Below are 25955 nucleotides of genomic sequence, written 5' to 3'. Positions count from 1 at the left end.
AGAAACAGCAAAGGTATAGTGATGATTATAAACTGATCTAGAATGTATTGCCATTTGTTACATACACTGGAAAGAGGTGATAGATTCCCTTTAAGGAGCTGTCCCAACTGAACAATCCATTTTCATATGATGTATTAGGGTATATGGATGATAGACAAATATGACTACTACTCCAATGAGTAAGAACTGATAGCTTGCTTTGGAGAAGTCTGAGCAACCAAATATTACCTGGTACCCATTCCTTTAATTGGGCACATCTAGTACCCACTGACAGCTCTGAACCCGGACAACCCCTTTAACAGGTTTATTAAAGAGTCTAAGAGGAGGTTATTTGTGTGGTAGAACAAATAGGTCACAAACATGGGGCATTATTTTATTTTTTTATATCGAATCATAGTGTACATAATTTTAATATGCAAATTATTGGAGCAGATTTTTTGCACAAGAAGTATCTAAAAAATATGTTACCTTTCATTTGGGGCCACACACAATTTTTGTAGTGTAACAGTAGAACTGTGGGAGATCCAGGAGTTGAGCTAAAATGTGCATTTATTCCAGTCATGTGAAAGCGAACTAATACCCAACTCTTTTTTTTTGCCACATCTCCGTCTCTGGAAAATTGCATGTTAAAGAATTGTGCATAGCCCCAGCTTAGCAATAAGTGGCTTGTGCTCCGATAGGGGACAGAGTTATTATCTGCACAATAGGACGGCTCTGGGAGTCTTGGAAACAGCACACTTTCCTTTTTACCTTCTGCGGTTTGGAACACTAAACATTTCTGTTTAATGTACCATGACTATCTGCATTATGAAGAGCACTTGTACAAACTGATTTCCATTCCAAATTGATTTTATTGACCTCCTCAGATTACATAGTCATCAGTGTGACAAGTTGAGTCTACAGCTCTGGTAATTAGTATCGCTCCTCAGAATAGGTGCCTGCTGCTGTCAGAGAACAGTGCTTATATCCTCAGCATCCTTCAATGTCCTACACATTTCAGAGTTTGCATTATGAAAGGGAAATTCTCGCCCCCACAGAATCGATGTTCTTCTTTTCCTTACGGTACGTGTTATGTTGCCCGCTGGAAATGTTTCTGCAAGAATGTAGGTTTCTCTGCCAAAAAAAAAGTTGAAGAAAGTCAGGTAATTGCAATATGGGCCATTTTTATTTTTTTTATTAACAATTTGTTGAATTCTGGTTAATCTAGCAGAACATGACTGTGCACGCTTTATTATTAAAATAACCAATTAATCTAATCTTTATTTCCCATAGCGTAGGGCTTCTTCACTGCAGACCTAGTACTGTTCATAGAATTGCAGTGCAGCCAATTCAAGTGTATTGGAATGTGCTTCAATACCTGCCCAGTGGCAAGTCTGGAGTAACATAATGCAGGGAATAGGAATGGAATAGTCATTTCTCTTTACTGTAATATTACTGTATCCCTTACCTTTAATTTTATCACTCTGTTTATTACACTTGTGCTGTGATATCACTACAGTACTTTAAAGGGGCTGTCCAAAGTGACTGGTCAGATGGAAAGTGTTACCTTGTCACAAACTCACCTGTCTGGGCTCCAGCGGCGAGATCTCCAGCTTCTGTGTTGGAAGAGACGTGCTGCTAAGCCATGCCCCCTGGGGACGCGACAGCATCCTTACCAACAGGATGCAATGCTCTGTTTCTCCCCCCAGCGGGCATGTGCTGGGAGAAATTAGTAGTGGGATGATCGCTCAGCTGCTCTATTTCTGTGTGCTAGTGCTTCTGACTAATGGAGCGCCAAGTCATGACCTATCAGGTTCTGATTCTGGGACTCAGCGCTCTATTTAAATCCCTTCCTGGCCATATACCAGTGGCAATGATAGTCTTGTTTGGGCTCACAAGCTAGGTTCCTGGTTCTTGGATAGAGGTGAGGCCTAGTATGAAAATAAACTGCTGCAGTCCGCGCAGTTGGGAGGTATGTTGCACCCCGATTCCACACTGCACTGGATGCAGCTTCATTCCCTTTCTTAGTTTAATGATTGTATGGTGTTCTCTAATCAACTCTCTGGCAGTGTTATTTAGGCACATTATAGTTGAGCCAGTTGTACACTGTGTTATTTGGGCACTATATGGCACTCCAAATGGTGGAACATCAATAGAAGGTACTGCGCAGAGCACCTACGGTTGACACTGGCTATAACACCATAGATAAGAAACTGACCCTATGGACCAAGCTAGAGTCAGATATGAAAAATATGACATGTCAAATCTACTTTCTCCAGCAGGGATCTGGTACCCACGTAATATTCCTATTGACTTTGTGTTTTGTGTATTATAGATTTTACAGCTGAATTCTCAGAAACTGGCTTGAAATAGTTGCTATAGAAAGCAGAGATATGCCGTTCTCTATAAACGTTACCAGCTCTTGTGATGACTGTTGTGATAAAGCAGACTATTGGTGTCTTATCAGCAGTCTAATAGGAGCATGAGTCATATTATGTCTGGGGAGGTATAATTCTTGGTGGCTATTACAACAGGGAAAACTGGAGGATAGGTAAATAATGCAAAAGATAAAAGTGACATTTTGCGCTTGATTCAAGGCATTTATTACAAATATTATTATTTTAGAACCATTATCTATAAAGCGGCTGTAAGACTTACAGGAACATCATACATTAATGGTTTAGGGGAATGCTTTTATGTGTGTAGCATCAAAGAAATTGGATTTTTGTAGCTGTGGCATAATCAAAGTGTGCTGACAATAATTACAGAGCATCTCTCATCATGATCAACCACATTAAGCTAGGCATACTGTCTGGTAGGGTTGATCATGATGAAGACAACAACCCCTCTCTTGCTGCATTTTAATGTTGCATTGCAGAGAAATTCATATTTTTATTATTAAGTTAATGGTATGCTCGGAGCACCAAGACACTAAACTAGCACCTAGGAGCACTGCTTCACCTCCTCCTCTCCCCTGTTGCCACTCCCTCTCCCCCATCGATTGACAGGGGCAGGCATCTTACTACTCCAAGGTCTAAACTAGCCTTGAAATCTTATGCATGCGCCGGCAACACTACAGTCAGCAAATGCACAGTTTAGACCTTGGAGTGGCAACAACCAAATGAGATCAACTGTGCATTCGCCAGTTGTACTATCAATCTCGCATGTGCGAGATTTCAGGGTCAGTCAATCGGTGCAGGAGAGGGAGTGGCAACGGGCAAGAGGCGAAGGTTAAGCAGTGCTTCGAGGGGCTAGGCATACTCCCCAGTTCTCTAAGCATCTAATTAGCATAATAAAATGCATGAATTTCTCCGCAATGGAACATCCAAGTGCAGCAAGAGAGGGGTCAATACACTCACCATGATGAACTTTACCAGTAGTATGCCTGGTTTAATAGGGTTGATAATGGTTACATATGCTCTTTAAAATTTAGAAAAATAGAGGAATACCTTTGGAATGTGTTACATCTATGACTAGGTTTGCACTAAAACATAATTAGACAGCAAAGACATCAGTTTGGAAACTTTCTGCACATTGGACAAAAGATTTTGAAAATCAAATCTAACTTATCTACTTAGCTGGTACTGTGTTACACAAAAATGCATCGATAACATGCACCTTGTGCATTTACCCTACTGCTGCATCCTTCATAGACAGGTGCTTGCAAAATTGGGCTGCTGCTATTAGTTCGACCTATACACTACCTGTAAGGCATGTTATCTTGTCGTAATTCAAGGCACATCTGCATCGGAAAGCCTGTAAACTGCATTATTGAATCCAAATTTACAGAGGTTTCTGCATCAGCCTCAGCCTTCACAGATATATGGAAGAAGGAGGTATCTATTTCTGTTGTAAAGTCAAGGAGAAGACCAGCTCTAGGATGAAAAATGGAATTCAATCTAAATCAGAATGGATTTTTTTTTATACACAGGAAAAGAGACTTTAGAAATGTAAACCTCTGATGAAGAGTATTGACAATATTGTATAACATTGTAAAGATTCTCATTATAGGATGAACGAGATTTATTTTCTAAAACTTAAAGCCCTTAAACATCTCTAGGTGACCCTTTTATGCCACACCCACAACCATATTATGCATGATATTTGTTTGAAAAATGTGTCACTTTTCAATACTGTTTTTTGAGCCAAAGCCAGAAGAAGATTCAAAAGAAATGGGAAATACAAGTTCAATCTCACTGTGTGGCCGGCCACGTGAGGCCAAGCCACGTCTACTTGCAGAGAACAATGGCTATATCATTGTCGCGGCCTATGATGTGTTTAGTGACACTTTCCTTCACTTGGTTGCCCGTGACTACGTTTGGTGTTGTATGCATGTGGTGGCAGTGTCTCGGCCTTCTGGCTGATCCCCAGGACATGGTTGCCACACATGCCGTTGCCCGCGGTAACAGGTGGAGTGTGATCTTTATGTGTGTAATTCCCCTTTAAGTGGCTGTCTTCCCTTGCCTTGTTTTGGTAGGGTTAACTTCCTTCCTAGTGTGTGTGCACGGGGTGTGTCTGTGTGTGGGTGTGGCTACATGGGCTATTTAGCCTCTGCTGTGATCAGTAGTCTGAGGGGTACTTCAGCCATGTAGTCATCCGACGGTTATATACCATCTGCCAGTGAGGGCCACCCTTGTGGTCATAAGTTATGTTACATGGTGTTATGAAGTGTGTGTTTGGTCTCCTTGTTATTGCAGCTTATGATCCTGGGTTCCTGTGTGATGTGTGGTGTGTGCTGTGTCCGCCATATCTTGTGGACAGCAGCGCTTCTGCATGGGTTCCAGGTTTTGTGTCTGTGGCAGGTAGATGTTACTTGTTGCATTTACCTGCCATTGCCATAAGCTGTTCATGTTTCCCTTTTTATGTAGCTTGGCCAGTGAGACTCCTGTTCCTACGTGTCTAGGAGGAACAGTTCGTCTTACCCTGCTCCTAGTCCAAGGCCACCCTGAGGGCTAGTAGGAATATTAGGTTACGGAGTATGGCCTTGCATCGACCATCCATCTTCTGGCATCGCACGGCTGAGGTTTTCCCCATCCTCAGCCGTGACAATCATTTTGTGGTAAAATCGTGCAGCCATTGGATGCCATGGCTGTTCATGACTCGGCCTCATGTGGCTAACACAGTGGGGTCGTACCCTAAAGGAGGAACTTAAACTTCTTATTGTTGCTGGTTCCACAATTGGCTTTGCCTAAAAAAGCTGCAGTGTTTTTCCACAAAATGTTGCTTTTGAAACCACCCTTACTTCAGAAGATCTTTACTACTATTATCAGATCGGGGAATATCTGAGAACGTTTGCTCTTTTCTTTGAAAGCAGGATGATCTTGCAGAATAATCAAAAACTCCTTATGAGAGAATTGATCTCTCAAATGTGTATGAAGAGTCCTAAGAGGTTTTATTGACATTATCATGGCCGCTGAGGTTACAGTGGCTTTAGTAAACATGAGCCCACATTTACAAATTTAAGTGCACCTAGATTTTGCGCACTAGGTTTATTGAGAAATGTTGGCACCTAGTCCAAAAAGGGACTGGCTTTCTAGGCTATTGTAACCTTAAACAGCTTTCAGGCTAAGGCCCCATGCACACGGCCGTTGTTCACAGCCGTGTGCGGGCCGTGGAACCGCGGCCTGGATCTCTCCTGAGAGCAGGAGCGTACGGCGTCACTGGTTGCTATGACGCCGTGCGCTCCCTGCTGCCGCCGCAATACAGTGATACACTGGTATAGATCATACCAGTGTATAACTGTATTGCGGCGGCAGCAGGGAGCGCACGGCGTCATAGCAACCAGTGACGCCGTGCACTCCTGCTCTCAGGAGGGATCCAGGCCGCGGTTCCACGGCCTGCACACGGCTGTGAACAACGGCCGTGTGCATGGGGCCTAAAATTCCACAATCACTGGCGCTCTGTGGCATGTGTGATTGCTTAAAAGGTCCAGGTAAAACACTGGTAAAATACCCATATTACTGATATGCATGCCTGTGTAGTAATGCCTCCCTGCAGTTCAGTGTGGTACTGTGCTGATCTGCAGGCAGCATGCTATAGAGTAGGAGGAGCTGAGCAGATTGATTTATAGTTTTGTTGGGGGAAAAAAAAATCAACAAAACTGTAACAAACATTTATATCGCTACCTTTTTTGACTTAAAGGTTATGTACACCTTCGGATGCATTTTTTTTTATACGATTGCATTTTACTCATGTTGGGCTAAAAATCGTTTTCTTTTCAATTGGTCTGACTCTTTATTAAAAATATTCAGTTGTTCTGTCACAAAGGTTAACTGTCTTGATGTGTGAATGGTATTGTTACTTTCACTTTGTGCAGTTCATCTAATAAACCTTATCTCTAAATTACTAAAAGGTCATAAACACTTATTTCAGCTACATTCTTATCAGTAAGGTAGGACTTGAGCTATAATGAGGGTTTAGGAGGTCAGAGATCAGAGATAAGGAACTGTCAGTTAAGCTGCCTGATGTAACACAAAAAAAATCAGATAATGCTACTAGAGAATCTCAAGACTGTACAGAGAAAGGGTTTCAAAAGTTTTAATAAGGACCAATTGAAAAAAAACAAAAAACATTTTTAGCTAAAAATCAGTACGCAATAGTAAAAAAGCCTTAAAGACCACCCCTGTGAACAGTTCTCAGTACAGGGGGAAGGTGTAGTGGCTTAACTTTTGGCAATACAAACCCAAAGCAAAACTGACTTCAAAAGGTGCCCACATGATAAATGACCTCCTATGTGTGGAAGCAATCTTATGGCACTAGGACCCTATGGGTAGGTTTACACTACACCCGCAATTGATTATGGTTCAGATCTTGCTCATAAATGGCTGCAGTAAATATTGAAGCGATATTGCATTCAGACTCATCATCTATCTGCTAAAAAAAAGTGCTAAATGCTAGATTAAAGGGGGTCTGAATGCTGGCAGAACCCATTGATCCAGGAACCCTGCCCGCTATTGAGGCCTTCAAGGAAACTAGAGGAGCAACATAAAGAGCTTCTTTGGCCCTAAAATAGGAATAAAGATGTTGTACATGAGCAGAAAACAGTTCCACCCTTGTTTTGTGCACCCCCCTCCATTACTATATTCTCATGCATGCATATATCATCCCAGATAACATGGAAGTGATAAATATAGGTCTGGTGTACTTTTAATAACGTGAGGAGGTTTTTGGTAGCATAAAGTACAAGCAGAGAAAATTTCATCTGATCCCCTGCCTTTAGTCCTAGCACTCATCTTAAGTTTCTCTCAGCCTGTCAACATTATCCTATCCCCGGCTTTCACAATGATATATATATTACAAAGATGTGACACATTATTTAATAAGATAAAACATCACGCAGAGACTGGTGAGTTAATGGGTTCACTTTCAAGTTTAAATCTCACAAAGATCATCTAAAACAGCATGTTAATTTACAGCTCCTCTCTATTTAATGCATAGTGTTAGAGGAAAAAGTTCTACGGATGCAGCAATGGTGCCCTCTTGTGGAAAAGAGCGAACTAGAAAACCATTTTCAGTATGCAACATACTTTTCCTCCTTTCTGGATATTTTATGTAGGTTTAAACAACCTTAGTTTCTCCTTATTGGGTGTCCAACTACATAATCCTTTGGCATATTAAAAATTTGCAGGGGCCTATAGTAATCTATGTAATTGCTAGACTTTCCTTCAGGTTGCTGTCCTAGCCCTGTATTCAAATACCGTGGCCAAGGCCGAGTAGAGTAGCTTGTTGCCCCCTTTCCACCCAAAAAAAAAAAAAAAGGTCACCAGTGTTTTTCCAAACAAAAAAGGAACAGTCTTTTCCTTCACCCATTCCCTAGGTCATAAAGCATCTGCTACGGTTGCATTGACTACAGCTAACCCAATAGACATGACAATAAATCTGCCTTTTGAATGGAGGCGTATGACAATCTTTTTGTTAGAAGTATTCTCTCATCAATATCAGATAATTTGGAATCTGACAGCCCGCATTTTACCGATCAGCCAGACCTGGAAGCAGACACCTCCATAAGCTGTGTATTAGCCATGCAGAGATAATGCAGGTGAGTTCAAATAGTTCAGGACCAGAAACTACACAGTGTACAGAGTCTTCTGCCTTCACTCTGTTCACTGTATAGTTTTTACCACCGCAGCTGCCTCAAACAGCTGACTGGTGTGGGTGCTGGGTGTCAGACCCCCAAACGACAGGTCATCAATATCTGTAGCCTGGACAACCTTCTAAGCTGATCACAGGATGTCTTTCTGCTATGACCTCAAAAGACCAGCTCTAATCATAGAGAGAACCTAGCAGCAAGTTTTTCTATCCTCATTATAATCCTCATTATTAATTATTGGGATGTGTGTGATGCACAGATAAACCTGGCTCTTCAGGTTGAAACATGTCCTTTGTAGTCGCTGTCTATTATCCGTTACTGTTACCTTCACATAAATCTATAAAAACATAGACGAACAGTCATAACATGAATCATACTTGGCATTGATGTTACTTTTTGCTTGCTGATCCCAAATGCTGACATCAATTTTGGATGAGATCTCTAGTCCAAGCGCTCCCTGATACTGGACAATGGCCTGGAGCCCAGACTGCAGTGGTAACCACTGGAAAATTCAAAAGAGAAAGCCTTGAATATACGTTTACTACCAGACCGGAATATAAGAAATTGTATATAATACTGCATATATTCTTTAGGAATATATAAATGTTAAAACAAACACAAGTATCAGTTAGAAAAAATTATATACATGCAAAAGCAAGTATACTGGATATAATATTAGGCTGCATAGCCCACTACATTTTTCTTTCTTCTCCAGAAGAAGGTTGAAGCCACAAAGACCTGCTTTGGTTGGTGTGCGCTGCATGGCATCTAAAAACTGCAAATTGGGGTGGTTTGTCAGTGCTTCTTTTTGGCTGCACTGTTTTTCAGTATGCAAACCATTGTGGTTTTGTGGCCAAAGCTGCAGCTGCAGAAAAATGTTGCATTATAATCCTCTTGATGCTGTTGTTTAGCTATGAGGACTAAAGCGCCACATGGATTTGGACTGTTACTGTGAACAGTCAAGCAAGTTGACTATGGAATCATCTCCAAAAAGTATAAATTTAAAGAAGAAACACAATTTTCAACATGTTAAGCAATATCAGAGTACTATTTTGTTTTTTTATTATTTTAGGGTGAAAAAAAAAGAAAAGGAGTACCTTCCAAAAGAATGGCAACCCAAGGAGATTTGAGCGTTCAGAAAACTTTGACCCATGTTTCAAACTTTAAATAGCCTGTTAGGGTTAAGGTTTGTTCACAAGCATCATTATGAAAAGGCCAGGTGATGCAATTTTCTAACCTTTATAAATACCCAGACTCCTCTAACCTTACTCTTCAAAAACAGCAGCCATTGGTTATTCTAAGCAGCTGTCTAAAATGAAAATTGTTGACACCCACAAAGCAGGAGAAGGCAATAGGAAGATAGCATAGAGTTTTCTGCTTGCTATTTCCTCATCTCAAAATGTTAAGAAATGGCAGTTAACAGGAATAGTAGAGGTCAAGAGAAGGCCTGGAAGACCATGAAAAACAGATAGCTGCTTGTAGGATTGATAGAAAGGCAAATCAGTACCCCTGCTTGATTGCAAAACATCTTCAGGAACATTTAGCAGACTCTGGAGTTGAGGAACATTGTTTTACTGTTCAGCAACACCTGCACTAAGATGGCCTTTCTGGAAGATTTATCAGAAGAAAATCTCTCATGCGTTCTCACCACAGAATTCTGGGTCAGATGTTTGCAAAATAACATCTAATATCTATTTCATTAAAAGAACACCTCTCCAACTCTTAAGGTGGATGAATCATGGTTTAGGGTTGTGTTGCAGCCAATGGCATGGGGAACATTTCACGGGTAGAGGGAAGAATGGATTCAATGAAATTCCAGCAAATTCTGGAAGCAAACATAACATCAACTGTAAAAAAAAAAAAAAAAAGCTGAAAAGATGATGGCCTCTAATAATCATGGATAATCATCCTAAACACACCTTAAAATACAACAGTAGAATATCTCTAAAGGTGCAAGCTGAAGGATTTACCATGGCCCACACAGTGCCCTGATCTGAATATAATTAAAAATCTATGGCTAGACCTCAAAAGAGCAGTGCATATAAGACAGCCCAGGAATCTCACAAAACTGGAAGACTTTTGCAAAGAAGAATGGATGAAAATCCCTCAAACAAAAACTTTAAAACTGTTGGCTGGCTACAAAAAGTGTTAACAAGCTGTGATACCTGCTAAAGGGGATGTTACTAGGTACTAACCATGCAGGGTGCCCAAAGTTTTGCTTTGACCCCTTTTCCTTTTTTGTTATTTTGGAAATGGAGATGAAAGATAAAAAAATAAATAAAAAAAACATTATTTGCTTAAAATACAAAGGGAATGTGTCACCTTTAATCTTTATGCCTTTTGGAGCTCATTTAATCTCTAACTTGCTTAACTGTTATAAGTAGCAGTGATTTTGGGGTGATAAAATATTAGCATGCCACTGTAGGCAGTACCATTTATCATATGATGATTGTATAGGGTTATTATAAAAATCATGGAGAAAATGGGCATTTATGATTATTCTTAAATAGTGTATGTAAGAAAATTGTCATTATAGGGATTTTCCTGGCTTCAGGTATTGATGAATACTCTCAGGATATCAATATGTGATCGGTAGGAGTCTAACACCCAGCAACCCTACCAATCAGCTGTTTCTGGCTGTGACAGAGTCAGAATCTAAGGGGCATATTTATTAAGCTTTTAGAAGCTGGTCTTAATAAAGTCTTAAGCTGGCGGTGGTTCTACCGAAGTTATTTAGAGTTGCTAGCTGCTTCCTTGCTGTCTTACATTTAGACCTTTTTCTGTGCCTAAAACAGGTGTAGAAAATGGTAAATAATACGGGCTTGCATGCTATTTACATGACCCCACAAAATGATGACAAATTATGGTAAAGATGATTTTTCATGCAGGTTCCATTATTGTTCAATGTATCAATTGCACATACACAGGAAGATTTTTGCTAACATAATTTGTAGGCACACTGTCCCTTTGAAATGCAACTGAACAAAGGGGTGAGTAGAGATTTATGTGGTCAGTTAAGACACCTGGAAAGCTCTAGTGGCCTTAGAGAACCTCAACTTGTGATGGAGAGTGAAGAAGAAAAATCATAATGCCCAATCTACACAGCAAAGTCACGCACACCTTGTACAGCAGCACACAAAGTCCATATGATCTGTTATGTAGAGTTAGGAGTATACTGTAGGTACTCCTTATGCCACAATATGGTGCCTTTATGAGGTCCAATATTCTCTTATAGAAGCAATGCTCCTAGGAAATAATTCCTCTATAGCATATCACATAGTGTGACATGTACAAATGTGTCTCTGTATGAGATTGAAGGCACACATTGGCAGGGGCGTTGCTAGGTTAAAACATTTGGGGCCTGGGCCCCTGATGTTTTTTCCCAGGCCCCGAATGTACTGCCTGCCAGCTAGATAACAACTGTATTGCCATCCTCAGGACGGCAATACAATTGAATCTAATGCACTGGAAGAGCTGAAGGACCTGTGATGACATCACAGGTTGTGTGACCAGTAAAACAGGCAGTGGTTGAGAAGGACCTTAGATGATGTCACCATCATGTGACCAGTGCAGGAGAGGATGGCAGTGAAGAGGGGAAGACCTGGGGGAAGAAGCTGTTCTGAGGTCTGTTACATGAGGAGAGGTAAGTGAAGGGAGAGGCAGAGCAATGTTGGGAGTTGTGGTTATTTAACTGGGACTGTATGTTAGGGCTGAAGGGAGGGATGTTATTTACATGGGACTGTATGTTGGAGGTGGCTGGGGAGGGGGTGATGTTATTTACATGGGACTGTATGTTGAAGGTGGCTGTGGGAGGGAGTGATGTTATTTACATGGGACTGAATGTTGAGGGGGTGATGTTTACATGAGATTGCATGTTGGAGGCAGCTAGGGAGGGTGATATTATTCACATGGGACAGTAGGTTGAAGATGGCTGGGGAGGAGGTGATGGTATTTACATAGGACTGTATTTTGGAGGGGGCTGTAGACAGAGAGGGATGTTATTTACATGGGACTGTAGATTGGAAGGGGATGGAGAGATGGTGTGATGTTATTTACATAGGACTGTATGGTAGAGGGAGGAATTTAACTACAGGGGGCACTGCAGGGGGCATTATAAATACTGTGGGCACTTCAGGGTGAGCATTATAACAGTAGGGGGCAGTATAAATACTGGGGGCACTTCAGGGCATTATACCAGTAGGGGACAATATAAATACTTAGGGCACTTCAGGGGGGATTATAAATACTGGGGAAACTTCAGGGTGAGCATTGTAAAAGTAGGGGGCAGTATAAATCCTGGGGGCACTGTATGGGTATTATAAATCCAGGGAACGTTATAGGTGTCTTATTACTACTGGGGGCTCTATAGGAGGGACTTATAGATCTGCCTTATTTCTATAAAGAGCACTATGAGGGGCCTTATTACTACCGAGGGGTCTGTAGAGATCTTTATTACCACTGGAAAACAATAGGAGGCCTTATTTCTACTGGGGGTCTCTGTGAGGGCATTATTAATACTGGAGGGCTCTTCTACTAATGGAGGCACTCTTGGAGAGCATTATCACTGTTGGGGGCACTGTAGGAGGCAGTATTACTAATGAGGACATTCTAGAAGGGAATAACTATTGGTGGGACTTGGAGAAGCACTATGGGGGCACAAATTTTTCTTTAGGATAATATTTGAGGGTATTGGGGAAAACAACGAGCAGCAAGATAACACTGTGGGGACTCCAGGTTGGGGGATGATGATAGAAATATGAGGAAACTAAGATGTCTGTGTGTCACACTCTGCAGAGACGAGGTGCGGCTGAAATAAATTGTCCGGACCAAATGGAGAAGATAATGACAGAAGATCTACATCGGAGGAGACATCACCTGAGAGGCCCTGGATGTGAGAGGTATGTGCTGCTGTATAGCAAGTACAGGAAAGTGTGGGGGGAGGTTGATTCAGAGAATAGAGAACTGAGCCATATTGATTGGGGCTTGGGCCCCAGATCTTTTGAGACCCTAGCAATGCCCCTGCACATTGGTATATTCTGAGCATACATAACAGTTTCCATCAACAGACCTACATCTTCATTCTGCAAGCATCTTCTACACATAATGGTGGAGAAACCCATGCGCATGACGCAGAAGCTGTAGGCTGCCTCACAGATGTGCTCTAGATTATTCTTCTACCAGTTTGAAAATGATTATGTAATTTGGAGTACAAATCAGACAAGGTCAAACAGTACTAAAAGCACACTGCAGCCAGAACAACTTAATAAAACCGTCTGCTTCGGCTCATCCAGTCTGCACCCAGGGCATATCACTGTTGGTTTTCTGTAATATGACAACCAAACAAAGAAGGTATTTGACAAAAAGTCAAGTCCCTGGCACATAGTCATTGCTCTGGTGCTAGAATTTTAATTGGATTTGAAGACACTGCCGTTACATCAAATTGTCATGTTAAATGCCGCAGTATAAGTAGAGATGAGTAATCTGCACAGATAAATCAGTCTAAGCATTGGAAAATTATAAGAGGCTGAAGAAGTACTGTAAGTTTGCAAAATTCACACAAAACATAATTAGTATTCTTTCATACATGGAATTTTGTGGGAGTTTTTCTGCACTTTTGTGCTCTCGGTGGTGTTGTTTGTACCTGTGTTTTTGGTGCATTTTTTGCAGTAAAAAAAATGAAGGTCTATGGGAAATATAAAATGCAGGACATGCAAGTTAGTTTTTTTGTTTTTTTGCTACTGGCTTTTTTTGTTAATTAGCAGTTTTTGTTTCTCTGACGGCTGTGACATAGTGTAGCTTTTTTGCATTTTTACATGACCTTCTCTATTGGAAAAAAACAGCATGAAGAAAACTGCCCCAGATTTACTAATGTATCAGTGTCAAAAAAAGCCTAAAAAGTGGCGCAGATTGGCACATCAAACTACTAGGGGCATTACAGGGGGAATTATAACTACAAGGGGCACTAAAAAGGGCCATTATAATTACTGAGATACTAGAGGCATTACTACAGGGAGAACTATAGGAGGCATTATAACTACTGGGGGCTCCACAGCAGGGCGTTATGGGGAGGCCTTATTACTACTGGGGGTTCTATGGGGGCATTATTATTATTATTGGGCACAATATGGAAGGCACTACTATTAATAGACACACTCTTGAGGAGCATTATCACTGTAAGTGGCACTATTATTAAGGAGGGCATTGTGGGAGAGTATTAGTATTATTATTGGTGAGACTTTTGGGAACACTTTGGAAACTATCTGTATGGCACTGTTATTTTGTAAGTATAGTACTTGGAGGCATTGGGGAGCACAGCAGTCACAATATTGGGGGTGACAAGATGGGGTGTTCAGAAGTTGGGGAGGATGATGGTAAATTAGGAACCTAAGACTTCTGTGTGCCATGCCGGCTGATAGAAGTTGTCGTGTATTGTCTGTGCCAAATGGAGAAGATGAGGAAAGAGAATGTCTACATCAGGGAAGACGTCACTGGATGTAATAGATATGTGGTGCTGTATTCTCATGTACTGATAACACTAAATGCAATGTCCATCCAAATATACCTTTAGCACTGGTGCTGGGGAAGGGAATCGCAAATTTAACATAGGAGCATTGTGTCTTGGTCTCTGAATATTTTGAGACCCTGACAACCCCTCAGTAATATGGAATGTAGCACATCTATTTGTGTTGTTGCCAGATTCCTTATGATGATCATACTTACCTGAACCCCACCACTGGGTTCTGGATGCATCCCTGCCCCTCTGATTCTGCAGCTCCTGGGTCTCCTTGCATTAACATTTATTTTGACATAGGGCACTTGACTGCTGGAGCCAATAACTGGCCACAGTGCTCACATGTCACCCATCTGGCAAGTCACTGGGTGATGTGCCCCATTCACATTAAACCGCTGGTTCAAGTGCTGCCAAACATGAAACTAGATGTTGAGATGGGGAGACCCGGACCCTGCAGACCCAGAGGGGTAGTGATGGAGCTGGAACCCAGTAGCCGGGATTAGGTAAGTATGATTGCCACTGTGAGTCTGGCCATGCTGTGAGGGCTTTAAAAAACATCATAAAGGCAAAAAAATATATAAGTTATTTGCACCTGATCCATTAAGCTTTTCATTACAATACTAAAAACACTCTCATATAATAGATCCAAAATGTTACCATTCAAACCACATAAGTCTGCACAGGACCTCTAGACATGTAACAATAGGAGATTTATAGCAAAGACTTTTAAATGCATTTGTTGAAAAGGTGAACATATCGGTTAAAGTGGCTGGTAAGCAAAACATTACTACTGTCTTCAAAAAACAGCACCACATCTATCCATGGGTTGTGTCTGGTATTGCAGATTGAAGCAAGTGGGGCTGATCTGCAGTACCACACACAACCTATGAACAGGTATGATGCTGTTTTGGGAAGAAAGCAGCCATACTTTTCTAAAACTGGACAAGCCCCTTTAAGTAATTATTTTTCTTTTGTTTTCCATGCATAGTTCAAATTTTATTTTAGGATTTCACCATACCTGAAGATAATCAACCAGCAGTATGTTCCCTCTGACTACATTGCTTGGTTCTCCAGTACTTGAAAATACTTTAGTCACTAAATCCATGTACCCACTGAAAAACACAACTGGTCGCAGCTGAATGCCTAACAAGACAGCTGACATTCCAACCATTGCATCCTCTTCTTCATTGTCTGCTTCTTCATTACCCATTAATGATTCTAGGCCTTGAGCTTCTATAGATACCTTAAAGAGATACAACATTATAATGAATGCCATAATAATAAAATACCATCAGGTTATGTATCTGGAGCAGGCCCAAAACATTGGGTATTCATAATGCTTGGTTTACTTCCTGTTCATGTACATAAAGAACTACAAATAACAGTGGTGGCCAAGGTGTAGCACAAGAGTTCCATGTGGATTTGGGCCTCTTTAATGCAGCATTTAACTCTCCAAATCCATAGAAAAGAAGTATCCATATGTCAACGTCAAGAAAATCTGGCATTGTATTGGCATCACATATTGCTGCCCGATATCCAATTTTCCCACTGGCCACTAGGTCTTATAATAGGTCATGTTTTACTGTTCTGTGTGGGTGACTTTTCAGTAACTATTATCATTATAACCACAGTCAAAATGACAATGACAAGTAACACCTCCGTATACAGTACATGGCACAGGATCCACTGTTCACAATCGCAGATATTTCAGCTTATCCACTCCCTACTGACCTTATTTATTTTTTATTTTATGCACTTATATAGCACTACTATATTCTATATTACAGACATTAGCATCCAACTGTCCTTAATGGGGCTCACAATCTAAGTTCCCTATCAGTATGTCTTTGGAGTGTAGGAGGAAACCGGAGTACCTGGAAGAAACCTACACAAACATAGGGAGAACATACAAACTCCATGCAGATGTTGTCCTTGGTCAGATTCAAATCTAGGACCTCAAGGCACCAGCGCTAACCACTGAGCCACCGTGCTGCCCAGGTCACAGAGCATGCCTAGAAAACTCTCCCATAGAAGTCAATGGGGTCAGCTCCTGTCCATTATGTCAATTTAGCTGCTCTCAAAAGACATGAAGTCTTAAACGGGTTTTCAGAGACTTCTTTTATTTGGTGGGGGGCCGACAGCCGGGACCCCTGCCAATAAGCTTTTTGAGAAGGCAGTGCTCCTGTGAGTGCTGCGGCCTTCCCTCTGCTTTTCCTAGGTTGAGTGACGCCATGTTCATGTGTCATGTGGTCTAGGAACAGCTCAGCCCCATTCTAGTGATTACTTTTCAGCAACCATCTCATTATCATAACAGGCAGGATTACAATGAAAGGTTAAACATCTATGTATAGATAACATAGGATCCACCGTTCACAATTGGTGATGGTCACATACTCTCCTTCCACACACAATGAGCTCTGCACAGGTCACAGACCATGCCTATGGTCCCAAAAGTCAATAAATCACATCCAGACTACAGATCCTACACTCAACACAGGATGGCCTACCCCATAATCATGTACAGAAAACAAAATTACAATAACCTACAGCAGAAAACTAACCGCAAGTTATAAAAAAAAGTAATATTTATGAAAATCTGGTTTTAATTAGTAAAAAATACGTAGGGTATAAATTCATTTTTTAGAAAAGGTTTACGTATTTTACTGAGCTCTAATTGCAAATGGAATCATAGCTGACCTGCATTGCTTTAAGCTGGTGGTTGTCGTTATACAGTGTAATATCAGATATGCTTCGTTTCAATAACCCAGTCTCTGTGAACAAAAGATCCAGACCATAGGTGGACCCTGTATCATTTGTGGCTGGAAAACAATATGAAATGTGTGTTATAAAGGAAAAGGAAGCTTCAGGATAACCAATACATTGCAATGGGCTCATAGATGTGTCTGACGCATTTACCAGATGAGTAACTTTTTACATATACTGACACTTAGTATTCTGAATCCATAAAGTTCCTTCCACAGGTATGGAGTATGATGATGAAAGAGCAGAGGAAAGAAAGGGGAACTTCAAACAACATTGTATCCTGTAACATTGCCATACGCTAAGCAAAAACTTGCAATACACCCAAAAACACTTTACTGGGAAAGCAGATCTAGCAAGTCTACATTTATCTAGAGCATTGGTACATCTAGAGAATTACTAGTAGGCCTATTTAAAGTTATACATACAGGATGATACTATGATGATTTGCACCAGATAGCAAACTTGTCTCTATTGAATCTGGATTTTAGTTTTAAGTTCTGCAACTTACCAGATAAAAATCCAGAAAACACAGTGGATCTACCAGGTCGCAACATTCTCCAATAGTCATTTTTAAAAGGGATCTTCATAGTCTTCCTATGTGGCAAATAAGAATATATCCATTGAGTGTGTAAACATAAAATGACCGAAAGTATTAGCAACCTAACATGTTCTGGATTTTGATCACTAGATCATTCTCACTATGGTCTTTTATCCCCAAAACTTAACAATCCTTGAATAATCATTCTGATATTCCACAGACTCCACATTACAGTCCATAGTATGCTAAGATTTACATTAACTGATGACGGGGTCCGAGCTTGTGGTGGAGTTTGGAGAGAAGTAACTTGGAAGTTTCATTGTCCATTAAATCCAGAGCAGCGGAGATGCTGTTGAGGTCCACCATGGAAACATCTGTAGACAAGAGAGTCTCTGCTGCCATTAGCTGGCTCTTTTTATCATACTCTTTATGTGTTTGATGGAGGATTTGCTTCAAGGTGTCCTTCACCACCTATAATCAAAAGATTAATTATGGCATGCATGCAAACATTATGTACTATACTGCAAAGAATGTGTCCTTCACAGCTCACTTGAATGACCGAAGAATTTAATATAGTAATTCAACATTTTTATGAATAAATGCACACAGACTTAAAGGGGTTGTCTCATCTTAGACACTGGTGGCATATCTCTAGCATATGCCACTAATGTCAGATAGGTGCGGGTCCCTGAGGTAGAAATGGCACCTATCTAAAAAACATACCCCAGAGAGTGAAGTAGAGTGCACCACACATGCACAGCATGCTCTGAATTCATTTTTATGGGAAGTCCCAAAGAAATGAATGGAGAGTGCACCATGTAAGCATGGCCACTGCTCCATTCACTTCTATGGGACTGCCAGAGATAGCCATGCCAGCGCTCGACTATTTTTGGCAGTCTCATAGAAATTAAAGGAGGGTGGTTGCACATACACGGCTGCTCTCCACTCACTTTTGGGGGCCCGTTTTGGAGACAGGTGTAGGTGCCAGAGGTAGGACCTACACCTATCTGACATTGGTGGCATATCCTAATGTTATGGCACCAATGTCCCAGATGAGACAACCCCTTTAAAGTCCTATTAGAGAATATTTTGAGCCAATTATTGAAAACAACTATTCACAGAAATACTTGTTCCCGATAATTAGCCCATATATTCATGCCGCCAGTCAGCCGATAACCACGCAAATGATTTGCATCTTTCCTCAGGATGAAACGTGCATCATTATCGAACAACACATCTCCTGGTGTACTTAGGGATGTGATGTTTATAACCATTAAAGCTTAATGGGGGAACAATGATGGGAGTGGCAATAATTCCTCCCACATTTATTTTGCATCATGTAACAGGCCGATGCTGTTTGACATGTTTATCATCCATCTGTGATTGTTCTGTCCAAATATCACAAAATCTAATAGCGTCCTGAGACCCCGTCATTCCTTTGGTGGATATTTTACCTGTACAATGGCAATGTGTTCACATTGTCTCAAATACCGGATATCTCCATCTTTGTTTGTCTTCTGAGCCTCCATTTCCACAGATGGTCTAGAGCTGTCAATGTATGTTAGTATTATGTGAGCATATTGTGGTGGTTTTTACTTTGGCTTTATGTGGCATTGCTGTATATGAGTATGAAGATGGAAGTACTGTAGCATAGTATTGCTACTTAGGTAGCTATATGTAAGGGTTGCTTGGCCAATATTTATAATCCCTGCTATATGGCACTGTATGGTAATTTACATAATATATGGCAGTACACTATTGGGGCACAGCGTTAACTGAAGGTAATGTACAAGGTACCATCCAATCTACTTGGGCTGACTTTGTCACGACTTTAGTCTGATTGTAAGTCCTTGCTCAGTGCATTTATTTTCCAGAGAACTGTTCCAAAAATGTTGTGTTTCCTCTAGTTTTCTTTAATTGGTTGTGCTTTTAGAAAATATTGCTTTTAAAAGTACTTTTATTTTATCTGGTCTAAAAGTAATTTTATTTTTTTATAATAGTAACTTGTTACACAGAGGGCTGCCAAGTCTGATAGCATCTGTGTAGTGCGCCAATGTAGGACACATGCACAGATACTGTATGGCACAGATAGGACATAAGAGGGTAAGAAGGTGACCCTGTCTCCTATGCTGGACTGTACTAGCTGTGAAATGTGTATACTCTATGGCATGTACTGATCACAGCAATAAAGTACAGGGAGAACACCCTACCATGAAAGTGTAGGCCGCTGCCATGAACACAGTAGTGATGACTTTGAGTGATTTCCAGCAATACAATGCATTTGTCCCATAGACCTTGAATGGAGAGGTACTGCGCATGTATGACCAGTGTTCCATTCAAACACCTACAAAATGGGTGCTCAAAGTCCCAGTTCTAGTGATTATGGCGGTCCCAGTGGTCAGGCCACCACTTATCAAACATTTGTAACCCACCTTAGGTGATAAATGTTTTGTGGACTAACTCTAAGCGCCCATAGCAAAAAAAATTGTCAACAGGAAAAAAATTTCCATCATGTATAACGGAAACAAATTGAACTGTTATGTGCCCCCAAAGACATGTATTAGGACGGAGCAAAACAGAATGTCTCTTAAAGGCATGAATTAGGGGATTGAAAACTGTACAAACTAAGGCCCCTTGCAGACGAGCGTGCCTGGATTAGTTCCGGATGCGTTTCATCTGTGATCAGGGAAAATCGTGCGAGTAGGTACGCAATTGCAGTCAGTTTTGACTGCGATTGGGTTCCAATGTTCAGTTTTTATCGCGCGGGTGCAATGCGTTTTGCATGCGCGTGAAAAAAAAATGTATGTGGTACCCAGACCCGAACCCGGTCTTCTTCACTGAAGTTCGAGTTTGGGTTAGGTGTTCTGTAGATTTTAATATTTTCCCTTATAACATGGTTATAAGGGAAAATAATGGCATTCTTAATACAGAATGCTTAGTAAACTGTAGATTGAGATGTTAAAAAATATCACGCTCACCACGTGGTGAGCGCAATTACGTCACCAAAGGTCCTTTTGCAGGTCCTGAAAGAAACAAGAAGAGGATGCAGGCTGCGCAATCAATTGTAACAGGTAAGTTAATTTTTTTTTTTTTTTTACACCTCAATCTATATTTTACTAAGCATTCTGTATTAAGAATGCTATTATTTTCCCTTATAACCATGTTATAAGGGAAAATAATACAGGGAATACACTTTAATGGGGTCCGGGGTTGCTTTCATTCCTATCATCTCCTAGCAACCATGCGTGAAAATCGCACCGCATCCGCACTTTCTTTAGGGCCTACGTTGCGTGAAAAACACAGAATATAGAGCATGCTGCGATTTTCACGCAACACACAAGTGATGTGTGAAAATCAACGCCCATCTGAACAGCCCCATTGAAGTGAATGGGTCCGGATTCAGTGTGGGTGCAATGCGTTCACCTCACTCATTGCACCAGCGCGGAATTCTCGCCCGTGTGAAAGGGGCCTAAGGGTTATACTCACATGTAGCAGATAAGGTGTAGTTAAAAGCATGTCAAAAAAGTATAGGACTAAAAGGTATGCGGTTTTACTGTAGTTTTTGATGTTGCTGTGATTTTCATAGTTAAAATGTATTTATTTATTATGTTTCACATATAAAAACCACAACTACATAAAAAACTGCAGTAAAACATCATGCATTTTTTTTCCAATGTATGTGAATATACCCAAAGTTTTATATAATGTAAAATGCGCCAAACTGTCAATCATACAGCTTAGAATGACAAGTATCAAACGCAAACACATCTGGAAAGTTACAGAACTATAAGGACAATAGTTGAAAACTACATTTCGTACTAGTGTGAGATTCTAATATATGTTTCCTACCAACCCACTAGACAAATGTGTGACTTTGAAGACTACAGTGCACATGATTGACAGGTCCACTATAAATGTATCATGTACACAACAGGTATTCTCTGCAGCAGTGCCAAAATGGAAAGAAATATTGCCTTATTATGGGAGACAAATAGCAAGGAATAAAAAACAGTCTGCATGTTCCTGACATATACAGTACTTTGCAATTGAAAAAGCCTCCCCTACCTCAATAGATAGAACTTCTGCTGGGAAGGCTTGCAGAGCAGAAAGCGCGGTGCTGCTCACTGCTCCTGTGTGCTCCACTGCATACTGAAGTAGGATGGGAATAGTTTCAGGGAGCTGAGCGTTCTTCAAAGATAGAAGGTATATTTTCATCTCTGTTTCATCTTCTGCATTATTCAGGCCTTCCAGAAGCGTGGCCTTTGCGAATTCAACATCCTGCAAAAGTATAGAGATGAAATAAAGTACACGGATGTGTCCAAGGCAAATATTTGTTATTAAGAAGTATTCTTTTATAAGAGATTTCAAGAAGCACTCTGGCATTACTCACTCTGATACATAGACAGTTATTGTAAACACATTTGTAATGCAGTGATTTTTACTTTTATCCTTATATTAGGTGAAAAGGCCTGAATTTCTGCTCTTCTATTATATCATATGATGCAATGGTAACCTCTGTGCTTTAGTGTTATTTGTGCTCCAGGAAGGGGTCACCATCTAACACCATGACCCACATCTGGTTCCCTGCAGGCTTGTGTGCACACCGCATGCCCTCTTTACTGAATCACCCCTCCTCCATGATGTCACCGAACCCTATCTCCACCATGTTCACCCTTGCAAAAGAACCAGTCAGGATGGCAGAAGGACCAACATGGAGGGAATGTTGCAAAATAACTTTAGCTAGTGAGTTTAGAAATTTTAATTAATGTCAGGCAATGATGTTTAGGAAGTCAGTAGGATGGCTTAGGGGTTTTCTCAGGATATGTCCCACCACCCTGCCCATCAATTGTTTGAAGAGGACACAATGCTCTAGTGAGTGACGCAGCCTCTTCCTAGACCAGTATTGTCACATTCATTGGTCACATGGCCTTTATGCAGCTCAGACCAATTCAAGTAATGGGCTAGGCTGCAATACCAAGCACAGCTACTATACAAGATACGGCAGTGTGCTTTGTATGCTGTGAGGCGCAGCACTCACTGCAGAACCAAGGCTCTTTAAATGGTTGATCGACAGGAATGCCAGGAGTCGAACCCCAACAGATTAAATATTAAAGAGAGATGACCTATCCTGAATTATTTTGTACTTCTTAAAAACCCTTTACATGCGATTTCCAGCCATGTATAAATAAAGCTTAAAGGGAACCTGTCACCAGTTTTATGGTGTCCTAACTAAGGGCAACATAAATAAGTGACTGATTCTCTTAGCAAAATGCTGGGTCACTTTCTTTAATTGACCCAGTCAATCTGCCAACATTTTGTATTGAAAAGCTCCAGCTGATAATGATGAGTCATGAATATTCATGAGCTCCTGACTCTCCCCGCCCAACTGCTGCTGAATGACAGTTTGTTTCCATATGAATCAGCAGCAGGTGGGCAGGGGAGTGGCTATAGCTCTGAATTAAATATACGCTGGACTCAATGACATCACGCCGGACTCCAATCAGCTCATTAGCATGCGGCATGCGGCATCTTTGTGTGTATATTATGAGGTAACCATCTGTCACACCAGTAAGTGATTACATCTAAGGTACTTTTTAGTAGTTAATGATTGTATATAATTAGTTAGATTATAATCAAATATCCACATGACAGGTTCCCTTTAAAGAGGTTGTCTGTTAAAAGAAAAATTGCTAAATCACAAAGATTGGGGTTATACATATAGGTTCAAACCCCCATAGTTCCAGTGCTACCACTATAAACCTTCCCACTGCTACAACCATGATGTCACCTTCTTGGCTGCAGTGATGACATGCCCATATACTGCATGTGACCTCTGCAGCCAATCACTGGCCTCAGTGGTATTTGGTAAGAGACCACTGAAGCCAGTGATTGGCTGCAGCAGTCACATGGAGTACATGGGCAGGTCACTGCTGCAGCCAACGAAGCCCAGCGGAGAGGATCTGAGTGACAACACTTGAGTGGAGGGGTTTTGAAATAGCAACTGTAATGTGTTTTAGTACTTTAAAGAGACACTGACAGGGCCAATAAGCATATTGAGGTATATATATGGCAGTACAGGTCTTATACAGGGTATTACAATCATATAAGTATCCCCCCTGTCCACATTATACATACAGTAAACTTAAGTTTTATAACCTGCTCCAACGGTCTTCAATCTGCCCAAGGGGCGGCGTTTCACCTCTCTTGCGCCCAGCCAGCCTCCCCCAACTGCCGCTGTGAAGCGCCGCCCAGCTCATGAATATTCAGTTTGCTGGGCGGCTTCTGCGGTCCCGGCTCTGAAGCGCTGCGCTGAACAATGCCCTGCGCATGCGCCGGATCTTGTGAAGTCAGGGACAGTAAGCGCCGCCCAGCGAAGTGAATATTGATGAGCTGGGCGGCGCTTACTGTACCGGACTTCACAAGATCCGGCGCATGCGCAGGGCACTGTTAAGCGCAGCGCTTCAGAGCGGGGACCGCAGAAGCCGCCCAGCAAACTGAATATTCATGAGCTGGGCGGCGCTTCACAGCGGCAGTTGGGGGAGGCTGGCTGGGCGCAAGAGAGGTGAAACGCCGCCCCTTGGGCAGATTGAAGACCGTTGGAGCAGGTTATAAAACTTAAGTTTACTGTATGTATAATGTGGACAGGGGGGATACTTATATGATTGTAATACCCTGTATAAGACCTGTACTGCCATATATATACCTCAATATGCTTATTGGCCCTGTCAGTGTCCCTTTAAACCCTTCACTGAGATTTACCCATTTTTATTTTAACTTGGACAACCCCTTTCTGTATTGTAAAATAAAAAATTCTGCAGCTATACTTTGCGTTCCAATTTTTTGCTATTTTTAAAATCTCTGCTATTCTTTTTTGCATCTGAGGGTTGAATTACACCTAATAATAAACTCTCACAACAAAGAGTGACAAAGGCTAAACAGCTAGCAATATAGGCTAATACGTTTTGCTTATACTGATAAACTGTAACAAGCTATTAGTATATATGAGCAGATTTGTGCTGCTGATGTATTATGGGGACTGTCTACACTGGATACAACTGTATCAGTACCAGGAAATTCCCCGACAAATCGGGCACAAGGCCTTGTAGTGTAGCCCAGCTGAATGTAACGATGCCTTTCAGAGATCCGTTGCTTCATTCTGAAGAAAAAGTACTGTTAATCCACATGAAAATGAGCCTTTAAGTGCACTACGAGCAGTCCCAAGCCACTTTGTGCACCCTTGCGCTTCCTCTGCCTGACCCTCCCTCTCCTTGATAGACAGGGCAGAAGAGATGGCCCTATTCTCTATATACAATAGAAGGTAATCAGTCAATGTAATGGTTTCTAAGCAAATAGTCCACACATACTGAGATTACTAAATACATAGTACAACCTTGTCTTCACAAAGATCCATTCTACACAATTTGCCAACAATCGCTCCAGTTATAATGATCCCAGTCTCCATTATAGTAGGATCAAAAATCTTCCCTTTCAGTTTTTCCTGACAAATGAATGTAACAATGCATTAGTGAAAGTCATAATAAACGTACTCTCAGCACCCTATTCTATAACACATGGACAATAACAATCTGTAAAGTCTACATACAGTTTAACAACTTTTCTTTATTGTCCTAAAGCATCTAAAATGAAAATAAAAGCAATTTTGACTTGATAAAATTTTCTTGCATTATGTGTCTGCAGCTCCCACGCAGATTTAGGGGCCTTCATGGTAAAAGACAACAAACAAACTCTATAAGTTCTGATATTGCTGCCATATTCGCCCCTATTGGTGCCTAATGGAAGAAACAGAGGACAAATAAAAGAGATTATGGCTGCAAGATCAGATTTTACAGGGTTTTTGCAAAATAAGTCCTCATGCAAACAACCATATCCGTTTGTGGAACCGCAAAGTACGGATACTGGCAGTGTGCATGCCACGTTTTTCTTTTAGAACTGGCTATTTTTGTCCTCAAAACAGACAATAGGATGCGTTCTATAACTTGTGGAACAACACAGATGACACCACCTTTGGGGACCCATAGAAATGAATGAGTCTGCAAACAATGCAAATTGGACGT

General features: G+C 41.1%; 1 protein-coding gene across 1 annotated transcript in view; it reads right to left on the bottom strand.

Moving 5' to 3' along the window:
* Positions 1–359: 359 nt before the first annotated feature.
* Positions 360–25955, bottom strand: part of LOC122945269 (microsomal triglyceride transfer protein-like) — a 95348-nt gene continuing 69752 nt past the window's right edge. Inside the window, exons 10-18 of the mRNA XM_044304291.1 lie at positions 25271–25378; positions 21946–22158; positions 18137–18351; positions 17851–17936; positions 17277–17398; positions 15598–15822; positions 8446–8570; positions 3684–3854; positions 360–1113 (exon numbers count right to left, since the gene is read on the bottom strand). Of these exons, the coding sequence (XP_044160226.1) occupies positions 948–1113; positions 3684–3854; positions 8446–8570; positions 15598–15822; positions 17277–17398; positions 17851–17936; positions 18137–18351; positions 21946–22158; positions 25271–25378 (1431 nt within the window). The 3' untranslated portion in view covers positions 360–947. The remainder of the gene's footprint in view (positions 1114–3683; positions 3855–8445; positions 8571–15597; positions 15823–17276; positions 17399–17850; positions 17937–18136; positions 18352–21945; positions 22159–25270; positions 25379–25955) is intronic.

Source organism: Bufo gargarizans, chromosome 8, assembly GCF_014858855.1.
Source record: "Bufo gargarizans isolate SCDJY-AF-19 chromosome 8, ASM1485885v1, whole genome shotgun sequence".
NCBI classification, from domain to species: Eukaryota; Metazoa; Chordata; class Amphibia; order Anura; family Bufonidae; genus Bufo; species Bufo gargarizans.
This window is presented reverse-complemented; position numbering and strand designations above follow the sequence as displayed.